Raw genomic sequence first — 16,255 nt, forward strand, 5'->3', positions numbered from 1 at the left:
TATTTTTCAAATAGAAATGTGGGTACATTACTCAAGGTGGGGGTGGGAATTTTAAAAAATCTTTTTAAAGCAGAAGTAAGTATACATAGCAGCTAGGGGGAAGAAGAGGTGGGAAATCCTGATTTTTAGCATTTGCCAGTTTCCCTGGTGTAAATATTTACACCTTGACCGATTTCAAACTACCAGCATGATGTCATTGAAAGTGGATTTGGGAGGACATGCACAGTAGTAGCACATGATACAGTATTTTCACTATGTACATGATAGATCTCAAGAGCATATATAATAGTAATATATAGTAAAATAACTAGGAAGTTATGGTTTTTTAGTATGTATTTATTTTTAATAATTTATTTAGTGGTACATTTATAGAATTTAAATTTTAGTTATACCTGTGTTTAACAATTGTGGTTTGCAAACAGTTTTGAAAATTTAGCTGAGTTTATCATATCATTGATTGGAAGCACCCTCTTTGGTATCTTATTAAAATGTAAGTTACTTAAAAGCAGGAACCACTTATTGTTGATACAGTTCGATGATTTTATTTTATATTTTTAAAAAGTTTATTTATTTATTTTGAGAGAGGGAAAGTGCAATAGAGAGAGAATCCCTAGCAGCCTCCATGCTGTCAGCACAGAGCCCGACTTGGGACTCCATCTCACAAATGGAGAGATCATGACTTGAGCTGAAATCAAGAGTTGCACACTTAACCAACTAAGCCACCCAGGTGCCCCATTTTGATGATTTTAATAAATAGTGGACCTCAAGGTATAACAGGAAGCCATAGCTAAAACTGCTGTCTTGAAAAGAAAACATTGTTAAATGGTCTTTGAGATTATGCTGGTTAAACTTTAAGCAGAACTAAAATATCAAATTAAAAACCACCACATCTGTTTAAGAATTTCCATTTCATAAACAAGTTAAAAGTCTCCTAGAGTAAAGATTTTTTTTTTTTTTTTTTAGTTCCAGTGTAGTTAACATATAGTTTTATATTACTTTCAGGTGTAAAATACAGTGATTCAACAGTTCCATATATTACTCAGTGCTCATAAAGATAAGGGTACTCTTAATCCCCTTCACGTATTTCACCTATCCCCCCACATCCCCTCTGTTTGCTCTCTGTGGTTAAGTGTTTTTTGGTTTCTCTCTGTCTTCCTTTTTCCTTTGTTCATTTTTTTGTTTCTTAAATAATACATATGAGTGAAATTATATGGTATTTGTCTTTCTCTGACTGGCTTATTTCACTAGATACTCTCTAGCTCTATCTATATTGTTGGAAATGGCTAGATTTCATTCTTTTTAATTGCCCAATAGTAATCCATTATGTATGTGTGTGTATGTGTATATATATCACATATTCTTTATTCATTTATCAATGGACACTTGGGCTGATTCCATAGTTTGGCTATTGTAAATAATGCTACAATAAACATCGGGGTGAATATATCTCCTTGAATTAATGTTTTGTATTCTTTGGGTAAATATTCAGTAGTGCAATTACTGGATCGTAAGGTAGTTCTAGTTTTAACTTGTTGAGGAACCTCTATACTATTTTCCACAGTGGCTGCACCAGTTTGCATTCCCACCAAGACTGCATAAGCGTTCCTTTTTCTCTATGTCCTTACCAAACTTGCTGTTTCTTGAGTTTTTTATTTTAGCTATTCTGACAGGTGTGAACTGATCTCTCACTGTGGTTTTGATTTGCATTTCCCTGATGATGAGTGATGTTGAACATCTTTTCATGTGTCTGTTGGCCATCTATATATCTTTGGAGAAATATCTGTTCATGTCTTCTGCCCATTTTTTGATTGGATTATTTGTTTTTTGGGGGTGTTGAGGTGTGGCAGTTCTTTACATATTTTGGATATTAACCCTTTATCAGATATGTCTTTTGCAATATCTTCTCCCATTCAGTAGGTTGAAAGATTCTGCCTTGAGGTGACCCTGGAGCCACAGATCCCATAATTCTTAGAATTCTGTGATAACTTAAAAGTTTTAGAAACTTTTATTTAAAATTATGCTTTAAGGGTATCTGGCTGGCTCAGTTGGTGGAACATGTGACTCTTGGTCTCAGGGTTGTGAGTTTGAGCCCCACATTGGGTGTAGAGATTACTTTAAAATCTTTAAAAAAATAAAATTATGCTTTAGACTGTTATATAATGCCTTGAACTATATATAAAACCATGGGAGTGTAGTCTTTTTCAATCATTAAACAAATCAGGTCTTGAATGCTTTGAGTCTTTGTTAATTGGATTTGCCCTCTTCCTTGTCCCTTTCCCTTTCCCCATATTTTCCATCCACATGTTATATAGGTTAGTAAGTTTTTTTTTTTTTTTAATGTAAAGGAAAAGTTAATCCCCAAGCATATTTCAGTATGGGAAATTATGCCAACAGGAATTTTCTTTATATACATACACATATGCATATGTAGTAATTAGTAATCTGCTTAATGAAATCTAATCATTGTACAATTTAATCATGACATCTAATCTGGCAAGTGTATAAGCAAATAAAAAGCCTTCATTTTTGGAAAACACTTAAAAATTTTTTTTCAACATTTATTTATTTTTGAGAGACGGAGACAGAGTGTGAGTGGGGGAGGGTCAGAGAGAGAAGGAGACACAGAATCTGAAGCAGGATTCAGACTCTGAGCTGTCAGCACAGAGCCCAATGTGGGGCTTGAACTCATGAACCATGAGATCATGACTTGAGCCGAAGTCTGACACTTAACTGGTGGACACTTAACCACCCAGGTGCCCCTGAAAAACATTTTAAGTATAGGTTTTAATTAACAACTTCTATATTTGTTTTTCTGATTCATAGCAACTCCCTGCTGTTAGAGATGGAAATCAGATACAGATTCTTAGAAAAAAATTAAAAACAAAAACTGACTTTCTCTTTTTCTTCTATTTCTATTCCAAAAGGTTTCGTTATAAAGATAGAATTTTGGTAATTACAAAGTACTCCATTCAAATTTAGGCCAATAATGAGAGAAATTATTAGTGATAGAAGCTTTAGTGTATTTCTGATACTCTGTTCAATTTGACAGTTCTGACCTTAGAAGCATTTTAACTTCTGAGACCCATTTTATTTTACTCCACATTCCAAAGTAGAAGTCTCAGTTTACCTTTTTTTTTTTATAACAAAAATATCTGTACATCATTTCTCATTAGACCTGATGACTACTTTTAACAGTTTTTGTTGGCTTTTGTTCTTTCCACTAAGGCTTCAAAATATGAAGAATCAATCTTTAGTCCAGAGCCTAACCCCTTGGTAAGGTCTGAACCTTCTCCCCAAAGCAGTCTTCTTGGTTGTGGCCTAGGAATGGGAGACTATTCCTGAAAAAAACATGTTTTGCCTTTCATAGTAAACTCAAAGGATCCTGGTTGTTTCCCTGATAAATTCAAGACAGCACATGCTTTAAGATTATGTAAAAGAAGCACAATTTCCAAAAATTAAGAATACTTTATATTTATATCACATTTAGAGATAGACCACTTTTAACACTCTGATCTATATGCTTCCCAACTTTTCTATATGAACACACACATGTATTTTACAGCCTGTGCTAGTTTTCCCCTTTTTTCTCTCCCTTAGAGATTTACTGCAGATCAAGGACCCATGCTTGGACTCAGGTTCAGTAAACTGGGGTTATTCAGACTACTACTCCTGTACTATATGTAGCCTTTTCTTGTATAATTTATGTCTCTTTAAGGTGTCTAATTTTGGTCTGTGTGGCAAACACTCGTAGTTCATTGTTTAATGGGGTTGCAGATGATGGTAACATTGCAGGTATCCCTGAAAATAAATTTGTTGTGTGTTTTAACTTGAACATTTCCTACCAGAGTTAGAAAAACAGTACCTAACTGATGAGAGTGTCACTCATCTTGGGAATTTTGGAAACTGTTGTTAGTTCTTGTGTTAATATGTGACAGTGGTTACTTAGTGTCTTAATTTTAGCTCTAAATCTAAGAGAGATGCATAGAGAAACAACTTTCAAAATGTTAACTAGTTTTTAAATTTTTAATAGAAGCATGGGTATTATAAATGATGGAGGTTTTATATACTTATTTCCATATTTCTAAAATTAGTATATTTCATATTGAAATGCTAAAAAAATGTAAATATAAAAGAATAGTTAACAGTTATCATGTTTATTAGTATGTCTTTTGGTTCACAAAAAATGATTTATGCTGATCTCTAGTTCCAGAAAGCTGACTCTGATCTGGATTACATTCAATACAGGCTGGAATATGAAATCAAGACTAATCATCCTGATACAGCAGGCAAGGTAATCTGCAAAAGAAATATATTTTTAACAGATTATTTTGTTAAAAGATTTTCTGATAGTATTTCTAATAGCAGTATAATTTAAATTATTAAGTAATAAATTTATAGAACCTTAAAATATTTTTGTGTTGGAAACTTGATCACAGCATACCAGAGAGATTATACCCATAGTCAAGGAAATTTGTGGCTCTTATTTATTTATTTATTTATTTATTTATTTATTTATTTATTTATTTTGAGAGAGAGAGAGAGAGAGAGAATCCCACGAGGGCAGAGAGAGTGAAAGAGAGAGAGAGAGAGAGGGAGAGAGAGAAACCCGAAGCGGGGCTCAAGCTTACCTGGTGCAGGACTCGAGCTCACCTGATATGGGGCTCAAACTCAAGAACTGTGAGACCATGACCTGAGCCAAAGTTGGATGCTTAACTGACTGAGCCACGCAGGTGCCCTGGCTACTTTTTTTTAACCCTTAACCAAGAATTATTGAATCCAAAGGTACCAACTACTGTGGAAGCCTCTGAAATTCTGAGAGTATAGTTATCTCTAGAGTAGTGGTTAAATAAGAAAGGAGAAACCATGGCAGTCACGATACTCTCTGAGGAAGATGATGATGTACTATAAATTTGTTATATGAACTGTGATTTTTGCATAAAATTATGTACTTAGTCATTCTAAGTTTAGATTGATTAGAAATATTAACTCTGTTTATATACCATAAAATTATAACTATGTGTCCACATGCCCATGGAGATATAAACAATTATTTTAAAGTAGTTTTTTTTTTTTAAGTTTATATTTGAGAGAGAGAGAGAGAGAGAGAGCACAAGTGGGGAATGGGCAGAGAGGGAGAGAGAGAGAATCCCAACCAGGCTTCGTACTACCAGTCAGAGCCCCATGCAGGGCTGGAACCCATGAACCCCGAGATCATGACCTGAGCTGAAGTTGGACGCTTAACCCACTGAGCCACCCAGGCACCCTAAGGAGATAGTTTTTAAGCATTGTCTGTTAACATTAATTGACCACTTATAATGTTTCTTTCTGACAGCACTTGCCAACAGACAAGAAATATCATATAATTTTGAAAAAAAATTTTATACAATTAGGAATTATTTTGAATTGGGTGGAAGTGCAAATTAAAATAACACTTCTTTTTATTCCCCTCCCCCCCCCCCCAAAAAAAAACCCACTGTTTTATTGAAGTTAGTTGACACAGAATGTTACGTTAGTTTCAGGTGTACAACATAGTGAGTGGACAACTCTATACATTATGCTATCTATGCTCAACACAACTGTAGTTACTACCATCTCTTACCATACAACACTATAACAGTATCATTGATTTATATTCCCTATGCTGTACATTTCATCCTGTGACTTATTCATTCCATAACTAGAAGCTTCTACCACCCACTCCCTTCATCCGTTTTGTCCATCCCATCATCCTTCTCCCCTCTGGCAACTGCCAGTTTGTTCTCTGTATTTATGATGGTTTCTGCTTTGTTTGTTTGTTCATTTGTTTTGTTTTTTGGTTTCTACATATAAGCAAAATCATATGGTATTTGTCTTTCTCTGTCTGACTTATTTTCACTTAGCATAATACCTTTTTGTCCCAACATGTTGTTCCAAATGACAAGCTCTCATTCGTTTTTATGATTGGGTAATATTCCATCATACATAGATACCACATTTTCTTTATATTCATCTAACACATAGGTTGCTTCTATATTTTTGCTATTGTAAAGTAATGCTGTAATAAACATAGGTGTGCATGTATCTTTTCCAATTAGCCTTTTTGTTTTCTTTAGTGTGTGTGTGTGTGTGTCTGTGTCTGTGTGTGTATTCTCTTTGGGTAAATACTAAATACTAGTGGAATTAACTGGATCATATGGTATTTTCATTTTCAATTTTCTGAGGAACCTCCATACTATTTTCCACAGTGGCTGCACCAATTTGCATTCCCACTGACAGTGCATAAAAGTTCCGTTTTCTCTACATTCTCATCAACACTTATTATTTCTTGTCTTTTTTGGTACTAGCCATTTGATAGGTATAAGGTGTTATTTTGTTGCAGTTTTGATTTGCATTTCTCTGATGATTAGTGATATAGAGCATCTTTTCATGTATCTGTTGGCCATCTGTATGTCTTCTTTGGAAAACTATCTATTTAGGTCCTCTGCCCATTTTTTTGTTTTTGTTTTTGTTTTTGTTATCAAGTTTCTTTATTGCCTTTTTATTTATACCTGTCCCCTGTCTTACCTGTTTTTATCATTAATGACATTGACTTTTTAATTAAAGAATCTAGGCCTGTTGTCTTATAAATTAGTCTGTAATTTTGATTTTTCTGATTATTTACTTGTGAATAGCTTCCGTTTGGATATTTTCATCAGAATACAATAGGTAATGTTGTTAACATCACATTGTATCATATCCAGAGAGATGTTAAGTTTGATAATTTGATTAAGATGTCTCCTGTCATGTTTATACATTATTAAAAAATACTTTGAGAGTTTGTTGATATCCTGTTCATCCATTGGCTATAGAACCCAGTGATGATATCTGCCTGAATAAATTACATCAGTGGTTGCAAAAAAGTGATTTTGTAATTCTCTCACTAATTGTGTATTTTTTACCCAGTATTCTTCTGTGAAAATAAATTTTCACTGTCCCCTCCTTTCTTTCCTTTCCTATGGACTTGGAAACTTGTTTTTGTTCAATATATCAATAACTATTGTAAACACCATTGCTTTTAATACTTCATCTCCTCAAAGTTGTCCAGTGGGGAGGACCCCTCAGTGCCTCCTCAATCAGTCTTTGTGCACTTTTTTGCTTTCTGGTGCATTAAGTCACATTGTACCTTCTATCCAAACCATTACCAATACTTCCTTCAAAGAAATTAGTTCCTTTTACAGGGAAATGATGTTTAGAAACCAAGAATTGTCCAATTCTCTTGCATATTGGAAAAATCATTTTCCTTATGTGAATTTTTCATTTGTCATTTACTTCCCGCACTTCTTTTCTGCTGTTTTGTAGTATCTAAAGAAAGGTCATGTGTTAGGCCTTTTTGAATATCATGTTTTTTAATGAGGCTGTTATATTTGGTTATGCAATTTGCTCAAGAATATTGTGTAGGAGGCACTGGTGCTAGTAAATTATAGCTTTAATTCCAGCAATCACTTTGAGAATTTTTTAAGCCTGCTGTGTTCCTGTGCCAGTGGGTTATCTTCTTGCAACTTCTGTTGTTTCCTCTTCAGAGGAAGAAGATGCTTCAGGCAACAGATGGACATGGCTCAAAGAGAAAGCATGTAGCTAATAAGTCTTCATGTATTTATTGATCTCTGTTCTTCCAACTTTGTTTAGCAGCCTGTTTGTCTGGATTAAGAGTCTATATCAGACAAAATAAAGATGACACCTCTAACTTTTCCTTGCTCTTCTGTAGCAAAGAAGAGGCCCCAACATAGGCATTACCAGCTTTCCCTGTGGCTACCCTCACTCCATTTCTCAGTCTTTCTTTTTATTATTATTATTATTATTATTATTATTTTTTAATATGAAATTTATTGTCAAATTGGTTTCCATACAACACCCAGTGCTCCTCCCAACAAGGTGCCCTCCTCAGTACCCCTCACCCACCCTCCCCTCCCTCCCATCCCCCATCAACCATCGGTTTGTTCACAGTTTTTAAGAGTCTCTTATGTTTTGGCTCCCTCCCTCTCTAACCTTTTTTTTTTTTCCTTCCCCTCCACCATGGTGTTCAGTTAAGTTTCTCAGGATCCACATAAGAGTGAAAACATATGGTATCTGTCTTTCTCTGTATGGCTTATTTCACTTAGCATAACACTCTCCAGTTCTGTCCACGTTGCTACAAAAGGCCATATTTCATTCTTTCTCATTGCCAACTAGTATTCCATTGTGTATATAAACCACAATTTCTTTATCCATTCATGAATTGATGGACATTTAGGCTCTTTCCATAATTTGGCTATTGTTGAGAGTGCTGCTATAAACATTGGGGTACAAGTGCCCCTATGCATCAGCACTCCTGTATCCCTTGGGTAAATTCCTAGCAGTGCTATTGCTATCATAGGGTAGATCTGTTTTTAATTTTTTGAGGAACCTCCACACTGTTTTCCAGAGCGGCTGCACCAGTTTGCATTCCCACCAACAGTGCAAGAGGGTTCCCGTTTTTCCACATCCTCTCCAGCATCTATAGTCTCCTGATTTGTTCATTTTAGCCACTCTGACTGGCATGGAGTGGTATCTGAGTGTGGTATTGATTTGCATTTCCCTGATGAGGAGTGATGTTGAGCATCTCTTCATGTGCCTGTTGGCCATCTGGATATCTTCTTGAGAGAAGTGTCTATTCATGTTTTCTGCCTATTTCTTCACTGGATTATTTGTTTTTTGGGTGTGGAGTTTGGTGAGTTCTTTTTGATTTTGGATACTAGCCCTTTGTCCAATATGTCATTTGCAAATATATTTTCCCATTCCGTTGGTTGCCTTTTAGTTTTGTTGATTGTTTCCTTTGCATTGCAGGAGCTTTTTATCTTCATGAGGTCCTAATAGTTCATTTTTCTTTCAATTCTCTTGCCTTTGGGGATGTGTCAAGTAAGAAATTGCTGCGGCTGAGGTCAGAGAGGTTTTTTTTCTGCTTTCTCCTCTAGGGTTTTGATGGTTTCCTGTCTCACATTCAGGTCCTTTATCCATTTTGAGTGTTGTCCAGCTCTCCCAGCACCATTTGTTAAAGAGACTGTCTTTTTTCTATTAGATATTCTTTCCTGCTTTGTCAAAGATTAGTTGGCCATACTTTTGTGGGTCTAGTTCTGGGGTTTCTATTCTATTCCATTGGTGTATGTGTCTGTTTTTGTGCCAATACCATGCTGTCTTGATGATTACAGCTTTGTAGCAGAGGCTAAAGTCTGGGATTGTGATGCCTCCCGCTTTGGTCTTCTTCTTCAAAATTACTTTGGCTATTTGGGGTCTTTTGTGGTTCCATACAAATTTTAAGATTGCTTGTTCTAGCTTTGAGAAGAATGCTGGTGCAATTTTGATTGGGACTACATTGAATGTGTAAATAGCTTTAGGTAGTATTAACATTTTAACAATATTTATTCTTCCAATCCACAAGCATGGAATGTTTTTCCATTTCTTTATATCTTCTTCAGTTTCCTTCATAAGCTTTCTATAGTTTTCAGCATACAGTTCTTTTACATCTTTGGTTAGGTTTATTCCTAGGTATTTTATGATTCTTGGTGCAATTGTGAATGGGATCAGTTTCTTTGTCTTTCTGTTGCTTCATTATTAGTGTATAAGAATGTAACTGATTTCTGTACATTGATTTTGTATCCTGCGACTTTGCTGAATTCTTGTATCAGTTCTAGCAGACTTTTGGTGGAGTCTATTGGATTTTCCATGTATAATGTCATGTCATCTGCAAAAAGTGAAAGCTTGACTTCATCTTTGCCAATTTGGATGCATTTGATTTCCTTTTGTTGTCTGCTTGCTGATGCTAGCACTTCCAACACTATGTGAAACAACAGCAGTGAGAGTGGACATCCCTGTCTTGCTCCTGATCTCAGGGGGAAAGCTCTCAGTTTTTCCCCATTGAGGATGATATTAGCTGTGGGCTTTTCATAAATTGCTTTTATGACGTTTAAGTATGTTCCTTCTATCCCGACTTTCTCGAGGGTTTTTATTAAGAAAGGATGCTGAATTTTGTCAAATGCTTTTTCTGCATCGATTGACAGGATCATATGTTTCTTATCTTTTCTTTCATTAATGTGATGTATCACATTGATTGATTTGCGAATGTTGAACCAGCCCTGCAGTCCAGGAATGAATCCCACTTGATTGGTGAATAATTCTTTTTACATGGTGTTGAATTCGATTTACTGGTATCTTGTTGAGAATTTTTGCATCCATATTCATCAGGGATGTTGGCCTGTAGTTCTATTTTTTTGCTGGGTCTCTGTCTGGTTTGGGAGTCAAAGCAATGCTAGCTTCACAGAATGAGTGGAAGTTTTCCTTCCCTTTCTATTTTTTTGGAACAGCTTGAGAAGGATAGGTATTATCTCTGCTTTAAATGTCTGGTAGAATTCCCCAAGGAAGGCATCTTATTTGTCCTGGACTCTTATTTGTTGGGAGATTTTTGTTAACTGATTCAATTTCTTTGCTGGTTATGGGTCTGTTCAAGTTTTCTATTTCTTCCTGTTTGAGTTTTAGAAGCGTGTGGGTGCTTAGGAATTTGTTCATTTCTTCCAGGTTGTCCAGTTTGTTGGCATATAATTTTTTATAGTATTCCCTGATAATTGCTTGTATTTCTGAGGGATTGGTTGTAATAATTCCATTTTCATTCATGATTTTATCTATTTGGGTCATCTCCCTTTTCTTTTTGAGAAGCCTGGCTAGAGGTTTATCAATTTTGTTTATTTTTTCAGAAAACCAACTCTTGGTTTCATTGATCTGCTCTACAGTTTTTTTGATTCTGTATTGTTTATTTCTGCTCTGATCTTTATTATTTCTCTTCTTCTGCTGGGTTTGTGGTGTCTTTACTGTTCTGCTTCTATTTCCTTTAGGTGTGCTGTTAGATTTTGCATTTGGGATTTTTCTTGTTTCTTGAGATAGGCCTGGATTGCAATGTATTTTCCTCTCAGGACTGCCTTTGCTGCATCCCAAAGCATTTGGATTGTTGTATTTTCATCTTCGTTTGTTTCCATATATTTTTTAATTTCTTCTCTAATTGCCTGGTTGACCCATTCATTGTTTAGTAGGGTGTTCTTTAACCTCCATGCTTTTGGAGGTTTTCCAGACTTTTTCCTGTGGTTGATTTCAACTTTCATAGCATTGTGGTCTGAAAGTGTGCATGGTATGATCTCAGTTCTTTTATACTTATGAAGGGCTGTTTTGTGACCCAGTATGTGATCTATCTTGGAGAATGTTCCATGTACACTTGAGAAGAAAGTGTATTCTGTTGCTTTGGGATTCAGAGTTCTAAATATATCTGTCAAGTCCATCTGATTCAATGTATCATTCAGGGCCCTTGCTTCTTTATTGATCCTGTGTCTAGATGATCTATCTATTGTTGTAAGTGGAGTATTAAAGTCCCCTGCAATTACCATATTCTTATCAATAAAGTTGCTTATGTTTGTGATTAATTGTTTTATATATTTGGGGGCTCCGGTATTTGGCGCATAGACATTTATAATTGTTAGCTCTTCGTGATGGATAGACCCTGTAATTATTATTTAATGCCCTCCTTCATCTCTTGTTACAGCCTTTAATTTAAAGTCTAGTTTGTGTGATATAAGTATGGCTACTCCAGCTTTCTTTTGACTTCCAGTAGCATGATAGATATTTCTCCATCCCCTCACTTTCAATCTGAAGGTGTCCTGAGGTCTAAAATGAGTCTCTTGTAGACAGCAAATAGATGGGTCTTGTTTTTTCATCCATTCTGATACCCTATGTCTTTTGGTTGGTGCATTTGGTCCATTTACGTTCAGTGTTATTATAGAAAGATACGGGTTTAGAGTCATTGTGATGTCTGTAGGTTTCATGCTTGTAGTGATGTCTCTGGTACTTTGTGGTCATTGCAACATTTCACTCACAGAATCCCTCTTAGGATCTCTTGTAGGGCTGACTTAGTGGTGATGAATTCCTTCAGTTTTTGTTTGTTTGGGAAGACCTTTATCTCTTCTATTCTGAATGACAGACTTGCTGGATAAAGGATTCTCGGCTGCGTATTTTCTCTGTTCATCACATTGAAGATTTCCTGCCAGTTGTTTCTGGCCTGCCAAGTTTCAGTAGATAGGTCTGCCACTAGTCTTATGGGTCTCCCTTTATATGTTAGAGCGTGTTTATCCCTCTCTGCTTTCAGAATTTTCTCTTTATCCTTGTATTTTGCCGGTTTCACTATGAAATGTCATGCAGAAGATCGATTCAAGTTGACGTCTGAAGGGAGTTCTGTGTGCCTCTTGGATTTCAATGCCTTTTTCCTTCCCCAGATCAGGGAAGTTCTCAACTGATTTGTTCAAGTACATCTTCAGCCCCTTTCTGTCTCTCTTCCTCTTCTGGAATTCCTATTATATGGTTATTATTCTGTTTGATTGCATCACTTAGTTCTCTAATTCTCCCCTCATACTCCTAGATTTTTTAATCTCTCTTTTTCTCAGCTTCCTCTTTTTCCATAATTTTATCTTCTAATTCACCTATTCTCTCCTCTGCCTCTTCAATCCGAGCTGTGGTCGCCTCCATTTTATTTTGCATCTCATTTTTATAGCATTTTTTAGCTCCTCATGACTATTAATTAGGTCTTGATCTATGTAGCAATAGATTCTCTGCTGTCCTCTATGCTTTTTTCAAGCCCAGTGATTAATTTTATGACTATTATTCCAAATTCTTGTTCCGTTGTATTGCTTAAATTGTTTTTGATCAATTCATTAGCTGTCGCTACTTCCTGGAGTTTCTTTTGAGGAGAGTTCTTCCATTTCATCATTTTGGGTATTCCCTGGGGTGGCGCAGAACTGCAGGGCACTTCCCCTGTGCTGTTTGGAGTAACTTGTGTTGGTGGGCGGGGCTGCGGTCACACCTGATGTCTGTCCCCAGCCCACCGCTGAGGCCACAGTCAGACTGGTGTGTACCTTATATTCCCCTCTCCCAGGGGCAGGACTCACTGTGGAGTGGTGTGGCCCCTGTCAGGCTACTTGCACACTACCAGGCTTGTGGTGCTGCTTTAATGGGATCTGGCGTATTAGCTGGAGTGGATCCACAAGGTGCACAGGGGCGGGAGGGGCAGGCTTAGCTAGCTTTGCTGTCGGTGGTCCCCTGCGGTGGTCCCCTGCGGGAGGGGCCCTGCAGCTCGGGGAGGGAGGAAGACCCATCAGAGGGATGTATCCAAGCACAGCATTGGGTGCTTGTGCGGTGCAGGCAAGATCGGTGATGGGAACTGGTTCCCTTTGGGATTATGACTGAGGGATGGGAGAGGGAGATGGTGCTGGCCAGTGCCTTTGTTCCCCGCTGAGCTGAGCTCTGTCTTCCGGGGTTCAACAGTTCTCCCTCCTGGTGTCCTCGCCTTCCCGCTCTCCGAGCAGAGCTGTTGACTTTTAACATTCCAGATGTTAAGTCCTGCTGGCTGTCAGAACTCACGGTATCCGGCCCCTCCCCTTTTGCAAGCCAGACTTCAGGGGCTCTGCCTTGCCCGGTGGGGCTGCCCCTCTGCTGCCCTGGCTCCCTCCCGCCAGTCCGTGCAGCATGCACCATCTCTCCGCCCTTCCTACCCTCTTCTCTGGGCGTTTTGTCTGTGCTTGGCTTTGGAGAGTCCGTTCTGCTAGTCTTCTGGAGGTTTTCTGGATTATTTAGGCAGGTGTGGGTGGAATCTAAGTGATCAGCAGAACGAGGTGAGCCCAGCACCCTCCTGTGCCGCCATCTTTATCCCTAGTCTTCTTTGCCCATTTTTTAATCTGATTTTCTGTGGGGTTTTTTGGTATTGAGTTGTGGGAGTTCTTGTAATATTTTGGATATTAATCCATTATTTGATATATCATTTGCAAATATCTTCTCCCATTGAGTAGGTTGCTTTTTTGTTTTGTTGGCAGTTTGCTGTGCAATTTGGTATAGTTTTTTTTTTTTTAATTTTTAAAAATGTTTTATTACTTTTGAGAGACAGAGCCAGAACATGAGTGGGGGAGCAGCAGAGAGAGAGGGAGACATAGAATCTGAAGCAGGCTCCAGGCTCTGAGTTGTCAGTGCAGCAACTGATGCAGGGGTTGATCCCACAAACTGTGAGACCCATGACCTGAGCTGATGTCAGATGCTTAACTGATTGAGCCACCCAGGCACCCCATAATGTAGTCTTAATATTTTATTTTTGCTTTTATTTCTCTTGTCTGAGGAAACATATCTAGAAAAATATTTCTATAGCCAATGTCAAAGAAATTACTGCCTAGGTTTTTTTATAGGGGTTTTATGGTGTCAGGGCTCACATTTAGGTCCCAAATCCATTTTGAGTTTATTTTTGTCTGTGGTGTAAGAAAAGTAGTCCAGTTTCATTCTTTTGCATGTAGCTGTCCAGTTTCCCCAGCATCATTTATTGAAGAGACTGTTTTTCCCCATTGTGTATTCTTGCCTCCTTTATTTATTATAGATTAATTGAGCATATAAGTGTGGATTTATTTCTGGGCTGTTTTATTCCTTTTATCTATGTATCTATTTTTGTGCCAGTACTGTACTGTTTTACTACAGCTTTGTAGTATATCTTGAGATCTGGGGTTGTGATACCTTCAGCTTTTTTCTTTCTCAAGATTGCTTTGGCTATTTGGGATCTTTGTGGTTCCATAAAAATTCTAGAATTATTTGTTTTAGTTCAGTGAAAATGCTATTGGTATTTTGATAGGGATTGCATTGAATCTATAGATTGCTTTGGGTAGTATGGACATTTTAACAATATTCATTCTTCCAATTCATAAGCATGGACCATCAACATTTCTTCATGTTGTCTTCAATTTCTTTCATTAGTGTTTTTTAGTTTTCAGAGTATAAGTCTTTCACCTCTTTGGTCAAGTTTATTCCCAGGTATTTTACTCTTTTTGGTGCAAATAAAAATGGAATTGTTTTCTTAATTTCTCTTTCTGCTACTTAATTATTAGTGTATAGAAATGCAGCCAATTTCTCTGTATTAATTTTGGGTCCTTCAACTTTATTGTATTCATTTATTACTTCTTTATTTTGAATTACATTTTTTTAAGTAGGCTTCATGCCTAACATGGAGCCCAACATGAGGTTTGAACTCATTACCCTGAGATTAAGCCCTGAGCTGAGATCAAGAGTTGGAGGCTTAACTGACTGAGCCATCCAGGCACCCAGTAAAAATAAAATCTTAAGGGGTGCCTGGATGGCGTCTGACTTCAGCTCAGGTCATGACCTCATGGTACATGGGTTTGGGCCCCATGTCGGTTTCTGTGCTGACAGCTTGCTGAGTCTGGAGCCTGCTTCAGATTCTATGTCTCCTCTCTCTGCCCTTCCCCCATTCACGTTCTGTCTCTCTCTGTCTCTCAAAAATAAATAAATGTAAAACAAAAAAAAAATCTTAAAAAAAAAAAACCCAAGAAGTTTTTGTGTGGGTATTTCCTTTTATTTCTCTTTGGTTTATACCTAAGAGTGGAATTGATGGCCGTATAGTAACTCTACGTTTAATATTTTCAGGAACCGCCAAATTGTTTTCCAAAGCCGTTGTACCATTTTACATTCTTTTTTCTCCATTGTGGTAAAATATGTATAGCTTAAAATCTATCATTTTAACCATTTTTGAGTGCAAGTTTCAATTGTATTAATTATATTCACATTTTTGTGCAACCATCATCACTACCCATCTCCAGAATTTTTTCATCTTTTTAAACTGAAACTCTGCACCCATTAAACAATAACCTTCCATTCCCCCCTCCCTTCAGTCCCTGGCAACCACCATTCTACTCTTTGTCTTTATGAACTTGACTTTGTCCATTTGTAGCTGGGTCATTTCACTTAGTGTAATGTCTTTGATGTTCATCCATGGTATAGCATATATCATGATTTCCCTCCTTTTTAAGGCTGAATAATATTCCATTGTATGTATATACCATGTTTAAAAAATCCATTTATCTGTCAGTGGACACTTAGGTTGCTTCCATCTTTTGGGTATTGTGAATAATACTCATATGTACATTTATTTATCTTTCTGGGTCTTTGTTTTCTTTTTTTGTTTTTGAGAGAGAGAGAGCATACGCACAGGTGCAAGCAAGGGAGGGACAGGGAGAGGGGCAGGGAGAGGGAGAGAGAGAGTTTTTAGCAGACTCCACATCCGGCATGGAGCCCAACATGGGGCTTCATCTCCCGACCATGAGATCATGACCTGAGTGAAATCAACAGTTGGATGCTTACCTGACTGAACCACCCAGGTGCCCCTGGGTCCTTGTTTTCACTTCTTTTCTATATATACCTA

At 37.2% G+C, this 16,255-nt stretch overlaps 1 protein-coding gene across 2 annotated transcripts in view; it reads left to right on the forward strand.

The window, feature by feature from the left end:
- The window catches only part of SKA2 (spindle and kinetochore associated complex subunit 2), a 46,149-nt gene that overhangs the window by 18,770 nt on the left and 11,124 nt on the right, over positions 1-16,255 (forward strand). For both annotated transcript variants that reach the window (XM_047833780.1, XM_047833781.1), the window contains exon 2: positions 4,205-4,291. In XM_047833780.1, the coding sequence (XP_047689736.1) occupies positions 4,205-4,291 (87 nt within the window). The remainder of the gene's footprint in view (positions 1-4,204; positions 4,292-16,255) is intronic.

The sequence above is a fragment of the Prionailurus viverrinus genome, chromosome E1 (genome assembly GCF_022837055.1).
Source record: "Prionailurus viverrinus isolate Anna chromosome E1, UM_Priviv_1.0, whole genome shotgun sequence".
Taxonomy (NCBI): domain Eukaryota; kingdom Metazoa; phylum Chordata; class Mammalia; order Carnivora; family Felidae; genus Prionailurus; species Prionailurus viverrinus.